Below are 7,500 nucleotides of genomic sequence, written 5' to 3'. Positions count from 1 at the left end.
GTCAACAGTAACCTTGGGAAAATCCTCTGCATTATTATTAACAGCAGACTCGTACATTTCCTCAATGAAAACAATGTACTGAGCAAATGTCAAATTGGCTTTTTACCAAATTACCGTACAACAGACCATGTATTCACCCTGCACACCCTAATTGACAATCAAACAAACCAAAACAAAGGCAAAGTCTTCTCATGCTTTGTTGATTTCAAAAAAAGCCTTCAACTCAATCTGGCATGAGGGTCTGCTATACAAACTAATGGAAAGTGGTGTTGGGGGTAAAACATACGACATTATAAAATCCATGTACACAAACAACAAGTGTGCGGTTAAAATTGGCAAAAAACACACACATTTCTTCACACAGGGTCGTGGGGTTAGACAGGGATGCAGCTTAAGCCCCACCCTCTTCAACATATATATCAACGAATTGGCGAGGGCACTAGAAAAGTCTGCAGCACCCGGCCTCCCCCTGCTAGAATCTGAAGTGAAATGTCTGCTGTTTGCTGATGATCTGGTGCTTCTGTCACCAACCAAGGAGGGCCTACAGCAGCACCTAGATCTTATGCAGAGATTCTGTCAGACCTGGGCCCTGACAGTAAATCTCAGTAAGACCAAAATAATGGTGTTCCAAAAAAGGTCCAGTCACCAGGACCACAAATACAAATTCCATCTAGACACTGTTGCCCTAGAGCACACAAAAAACTATACATACCTTGGCCTAAACATCAGCACCACAGGTAACTTCCACAAAGCTGTGAACGATCTGAGAGACAAGGCAAGAAGGGCATTCTATGCCATCAAAAGAAACATAAATTTCAACATACCAATTAGGATCTGGCTAAAAATACTTGAATCAGTCATAGAGCCCATTGCCCTTTATGGTTGTGAGGTCTGGGGTCCGCTCACCAACCAAGACTTCACAAAATGGGACAAACACCAAATTGAGACTCTGCACACAGAATTCTGCAAAAATATCCTCCGTGTACAACGTAGAACACCAAATAATGCATGCAGAGCAGAATTAGGCCGATACCCACTAATTATCAAAATCCAGAAAAGAGCTGTTAAATTCTACAACCACCTAAAAGGAAGCGATTCACAAACCTTCCATAACAAAGCCATCACCTACAGAGAGATGAACCTGGAGAAGAGTCCCTAAGCAAGCTGGTCCTGGGGCTCTGTTCACAAACACAAACACACACTACAGAGCCCCAGGACAGCAGCACAATTAGACCCAACCAAATCATGAGAAAACAAAAAGATAACTACTTAACACATTGGAAAGAATTAACAAAAAAACAGAGCAAACTAGAATGCTATTTGGCCCTACACAGAGAGTACACAGCGGCAGAATACCTGACCACTGTGACTGACCCAAAATTAAGGAAAGCCTTGACTATGTACAGACTCAGTGAGCATAGCCTTGCTATTGAGAAAGGCCGCCGTAGGCAGACATGGCTCTCAAGAGAAGACAGGCTATGTGCTCACTGCCCACAAAATGAGGTGGAAACTGAGCTGCACTTCCTAACCTTCTGCCCAATGTATGACCATATTAGAGAGACATATTTCCCTCAGATTACACAGATCCACAAAGAATTCGAAAACAAATCCAATTTTGAAAAACTCCCATATCTACTGGGTGAAATTCCACAGTGTGCCATCACAGCAGCAAGATTTGTGACCTGTTGCCACGAGAAAAGGGCAACCAGTGAAGAACAAACACCATTGTAAATACAACCCATATTTATGCTTATTTATTTTATCTTGTGTCCTTTAGCCATTTGTACATTGTTAGAACACTGTATATATATATAATATGACATTTGTAATGTCTTTACTGTTTTGAAACTTCTGTATGTGTAATGTTTACTGTTAATTTTTGTTGTTTTTCACTTTATATATTCACTTTGTATATTATCTACCTCACTTGCTTTGGCAATGTTAACACATGTTTCCCATGCCAATAAAGCCCTTGAATTGAATTGAATTGAATTGAGAGAGAGAGAGACAGAGAGAGAGAGAGAGAGAGAGAGAGACAGAGAGAGAGAGAGAGACGGAGGGAAGAGAGAGAGAGAGAGAGAGAGAGAGAGAGATTAGGTCTACAAATAAGCTCTTGAGTATATCTATTAGATACTATAGCTAGAGACCTTGACATCACAAATGAGACTGACTAAATTGTCAACACTAGAAATGACATGAATGGTAGTGACTTCATCTCATCTAGGTTATTATCTTGCCTGTATGTTGGTGAGTAGAGTCTCAACAGAGGAAATGCCGTCAGCGAATAGGAATGGAGCAGGGAAGCCAGGGGGCAGAGCCTGGCCCGAGGACAGCCTATCAAAAGACGGCTTCACCATGGGAAGAGCCGATGAGGAGTCTTCTGGAAGAGATCAGTAATGATTTGAATACAAGCACTGTGTATAATGGGATGAAGTGACCATCCTCCTCTTTAACAAGGAGAGAGAGACGGACAGATAGAAGATGAGAAAAGTGACAGGAGGTCAAAGGTGATGTGATTTTGGAGACATGGCATCGCGAGACTATGAAAGCATGGACTCTTCTCTCCTCCCCTTCTCTCCTCCCCCTTCTCCCCTCCCCTTCTCCCCCTTCTCTAATGGTAAAGTCAGTCTATAGATCCCTCTAATGGTAAAGTCAGTCTCTAGATCCCTCTAATGGTAAAGTCAGTCTCTAGATCCCTCTAATGGTAAAGTCAGTCTCTAGATCCCTCTAATGGTAAAGTCAGTCTAGATCCCTCTAATGGTAAAGTCAGTCTAGATCCCTCTAATGGTAAAGTCACTCTCTAGATCCCTCTAATGGTAAAGTCAGTCTAGATCCCTCTAATGGTAAAGTCAGTCTCTAAATCCCTCGAATGGTAAAGTCAGTCTCTAGATCCCTCTAATGGTAAAGTCAGTCTAGATCCCTCTAATGGTAAAGTCAGTCTCTAGATCCCTCTAATGGTAAAGTCAGTCTCTAGATCCCTCTAATGGTAAAGTCAGTCTAGATCACCTCTAATGGTAAAGTCAGTCTAGATCCCTCTAATGGTAAAGTCAGTCTCTAGATCCCTCTAATGGTAAAGTCAGTCTCTAGATCCCTCTAATGGTAAAGTCAGTCTAGATCCCTCTAATGGTAAAGTCAGTCTAGATCCCTCTAATGGTAAAGTCACTCTCTAGATCCCTCTAATGGTAAAGTCAGTCTAGATCCCTCTAATGGTAAAGTCAGTCTCTAGATACCTCCAATGTAAAGTCAGTCTCTAGATCCCTCTAATGGTAAAGTCAGTCTCTAGATCCCTCTAATGGTAAACTCAGTCTCTAGATCCCTCTAATGGTAAAGTCAGTCTCTAGATCCCTCTAATGGTAAAGTCAGTCTCTAGATCCCTCTAATGGTAAAGTCAGTCTAGATCCCTCTAATGGTAAAGTCAGTCTCTAGATCCCTCTAATGGTAAAGTCAGTCTCTAGATCCCTCTAATGGTAAAGTCAGTCTAGAGTCAGTCTCTAGATCCCTCTAATGGTAAAGTCAGTCTCTAGATCCCTCTAATGGTAAAGTCAGTCTCTAGATACCTCCAATGGTAAAGTCAGTCTCTAGATCCCTCTAATGGTAAAGTCAGTCTCTAGATCCCTCTAATGGTAAACTCAGTCTCTAGATCCCTCTAATGGTAAAGTCAGTCTCTAGATCCCTCTAATGGTAAAGTCAGTCCCTAGATCCCTCTAATGGTAAAGTCAGTCTAGATCCCTCTAATGGTAAAGTCAGTCTCTAGATCCCTCTAATGGTAATGTCAGTCTAGAGTCAGTCTCTAGATCCCTCTAATGGTAAAGTCAGTCTAGAGTCAGTGTCTAGATCCCTCTAATGGTAAAGTCAGTCTAGAGTCAGTCTCTAGATCCCTCTAATGGTAAAGTCAGTCTCTAGATCCCTCTAATGGTAAAGTCAGTCTAGAGTCAGTCTCTAGATCCCTCTAATGGTAAAGTCAGTCTCTAGATCCCTCTAATGGTAAACTCAGTCTCTAGATCCCTCTAATGGTAAAGTCAGTCTCTAGATCCCTCTAATGCGAAAGTCAGTCTCTAGATCCCTCTAATGGTAAAGTCAGTCTAGAGTCAGTCTCTAGATCCCTCTAATGGTAAAGTCAGTCTCTAGATCCCTCTAATGGTAAAGTCAGTCTAGAGTCAGTCTCTAGATCCCTCTAATGGTAAAGTCAGTCTCTAGATCCCTCTAATGGTAAAGTCAGTCTCTAGATCCCTCTAATGGTAAACTCAGTCTCTAGATCCCTCTAATGGTAAAGTCAGTCTCTAGATCCCTCTAATGGTAAAGTCAGTCTCTAGATCCCTCTAATGGTAAAGTCAGTCTAGAGTCAGTCTCTAGATCCCTCTAATGGTAAAGTCAGTCTCTAGATCCCTCTAATGGTAAAGTCAGTCTCTAAATACCTCCAATGGTAAAGTCAGTCTCTAGATCCCTCTAATGGTAAAGTCAGTCTCTAGATCCCTCTAATGGTAAACTCAGTCTCTAGATCCCTCTAATGGTAAAGTCAGTCTCTAGATCCCTCTAATGGTAAAGTCAGTCTCTAGATCCCTCTAATGGTAAAGTCAGTCTAGATCCCTCTAATGGTAAAGTAAGTCTAGAGTCAGTCTCTAGATCCCTCTAATGGTAAAGTCAGTCTCTAGATCCCTCTAATGGTAAAGTCAGTCTCTAGATCCCTCTAATGGTAAAGTAAGTCTAGAGTCAGTCTCTAGATCTCTCTAATGGTAAAGTCAGTCTCTAGATCCCTCTAATGGTAAAGTCAGTCTCTAGATCCCTCTAATGGTAAAGTCAGTCTCTAGATCCCTCTAATGGTAAAGTCAGTCTCTAGATCCCTCTAATGGTAAAGTCAGTCTAGATCCCTCTAATGGTAAAGTCAGTCTAGATCCCTCTAATGGTAAAGTCACTCTCTAGATCCCTCTAATGGTAAAGTCAGTCTAGATCCCTCTAATGGTAAAGTCAGTCTCTAGATACCTCCAATGGTAAAGTCAGTCTCTAGATCCCTCTAATGGTAAAGTCAGTCTCTAGATCCCTCTAATGGTAAACTCAGTCTCTAGATCCCTCTAATGGTAAAGTCAGTCTCTAGATCCCTCTAATGGTAAAGTCAGTCTCTAGATCCCTCTAATGGTAAAGTCAGTCTAGAGTCAGTCTCTAGATCCCTCTAATGGTAAAGTCAGTCTAGAGTCAGTCTCTAGATCCCTCTAATGGTAAAGTCAGTCTCTAGATCCCTCTAATGGTAAACTCAGTCTCTAGATCCCTCTAATGGTAAAGTCAGTCTCTAGATCCCTCTAATGGTAAAGTCAGTCTCTAGATCCCTCTAATGGTAAAGTCAGTCTAGAGTCAGTCTCTAGATCCCTCTAATGGTAAAGTCAGTCTCTAGATCCCTCTAATGGTAAAGTCAGTCTCTAAATACCTCCAATGGTAAAGTCAGTCTCTAGATCCCTCTAATGGTAAAGTCAGTCTCTAGATCCCTCTAATGGTAAACTCAGTCTCTAGATCCCTCTAATGGTAAAGTCAGTCTCTAGATCCCTCTAATGGTAAAGTCAGTCTCTAGATCCATCTAATGGTAAAGTCAGTCTCTAGATCCCTCTAATGGTAAAGTAAGTCTAGAGTCAGTCTCTAGATCCCTCTAATGGTAAAGTCAGTCTCTAGATCCCTCTAATGGTAAAGTCAGTCTCTAGATCCCTCTAATGGTAAAGTAAGTCTAGAGTCAGTCTCTAGATCTCTCTAATGGTAAAGTCAGTCTCTAGATCCCTCTAATGGTAAAGTCAGTCTCTAGATCCCTCTAATGGTAAAGTCAGTCTCTAGATCCCTCTAATGGTAAAGTAAGTCTAGAGTCAGTCTCTAGATCCCTCTAATGGTAAAGTCAGTCTCTAGATCCCTCTAATGGTAAAGTCAGTCTCTAGATCCCTCTAATGGTAAAGTCAGTCTCTAGATCCCTCTAATGGTAAAGTCAGTCTCTAGATCCCTCTAATGGTAAAGTCAGTCTCTAGATCCCTCTAATGGTAAAGTCAGTCTAGATCCCTCTAATGGTAAAGTCACTCTCTAGATCCCTCTAATGGTAAAGTCAGTCTAGATCCCTCTAATGGTAAAGTCAGTCTCTAGATCCCTCTAATGGTAAAGTCACTCTCTAGATCCCTCTAATGGTAAAGTCAGTCTCTAGATCCCTCTAATGGTAAAGTCAGTCTTGACTCAGTCTCTAGATCCCTCTAATGGTAAAGTCAGTCTCTAGATCCCTCTAATGGTAAAGTCAGTCTCTAGATCCCTCTAATGGTAAAGTCAGTCTAGATCCCTCTAATGGTAAAGTCAGTCTCTAGATCCCTCTAATGGTAAAGTCAGTCTCTAAATCCCTCTAATGGTAAAGTCAGTCTAGAGTCAGTCTCTAGATCCCTCTAATGGTAAAGTCAGTCTCTAGATCCCTCTAATGGTAAAGTCAGTCTCTAGATACCTCCAATGGTAAAGTCAGTCTCTAGATCCCTCTAATGGTAAAGTCAGTCTCTAGATCCCTCTAATGGTAAACTCAGTCTCTAGATCCCTCTAATGGTAAAGTCAGTCTCTAGATCCCTCTAATGGTAAAGTCAGTCTCTAGATCCCTCTAATGGTAAAGTCAGTCTAGATCCCTCTAATGGTAAAGTCAGTCTCTAGATCCCTCTAATGGTAAAGTCAGTCTAGAGTCAGTCTCTAGATCCCTCTAATGGTAAAGTCAGTCTAGAGTCAGTCTCTAGATCCCTCTAATGGTAAAGTCAGTCTAGAGTCAGTCTCTAGATCCCTCTAATGGTAAAGTCAGTCTCTAGATCCCTCTAATGGTAAAGTCAGTCTAGAGTCAGTCTCTAGATCCCTCTAATGGTAAAGTCAGTCTAGAGTCAGTCTCTAGATCCCTCTAATGGTAAAGTCAGTCTCTAGATCCCTCTAATGGTAAACTCAGTCTCTAGATCCCTCTAATGGTAAAGTCAGTCTCTAGATCCCTCTAATGGTAAAGTCAGTCTCTAGATCCCTCTAATGGTAAAGTCAGTCTAGAGTCAGTCTCTAGATCCCTCTAATGGTAAAGTCAGTCTCTAGATCCCTCTAATGGTAAAGTCAGTCTAGAGTCAGTCTCTAGATCCCTCTAATGGTAAAGTCAGTCTAGAGTCAGTCTCTAGATCCCTCTAATGGTAAAGTCAGTCTCTAGATCCCTCTAATGGTAAACTCAGTCTCTAGATCCCTCTAATGGTAAAGTCAGTCTCTAGATCCCTCTAATGGTAAAGTCAGTATCTAGATCCCTCTAATGGTAAAGTCAGTCTAGAGTCAGTCTCTAGATCCCTCTAATGGTAAAGTCAGTCTCTAGATCCCTCTAATGGTAAAGTCAGTCTCTAAATACCTCCAATGGTAAAGTCAGTCTCTAGATCCCTCTAATGGTAAAGTCAGTCTCTAGATCCCTCTAATGGTAAACTCAGTCTCTAGATCCCTCTAATGGTAAAGTCAGTCTCTAGATCCCTCTAATGGTAAAGTCAGTCT

The 7,500-nt window shown here is 41.6% G+C and overlaps 1 protein-coding gene across 2 annotated transcripts in view; it reads right to left on the bottom strand.

Moving 5' to 3' along the window:
- LOC121847403 (dachshund homolog 2-like) overlaps nt 1-7,500 on the bottom strand; it is a 74,368-nt gene that overhangs the window by 12,217 nt on the left and 54,651 nt on the right. The window contains exon 6 of one of the 2 annotated variants that reach the window (XM_042328076.1): nt 2,238-2,380. In XM_042328076.1, coding sequence (XP_042184010.1) covers nt 2,238-2,380 — 143 coding nt within the window. The remainder of the gene's footprint in view (nt 1-2,237; nt 2,381-7,500) is intronic. The other variant, XM_042328077.1, reaches the window with a different exon arrangement.

This window comes from Oncorhynchus tshawytscha, linkage group LG10 (genome assembly GCF_018296145.1).
Source record: "Oncorhynchus tshawytscha isolate Ot180627B linkage group LG10, Otsh_v2.0, whole genome shotgun sequence".
NCBI classification, from domain to species: Eukaryota; Metazoa; Chordata; class Actinopteri; order Salmoniformes; family Salmonidae; genus Oncorhynchus; species Oncorhynchus tshawytscha.
This window is presented reverse-complemented; position numbering and strand designations above follow the sequence as displayed.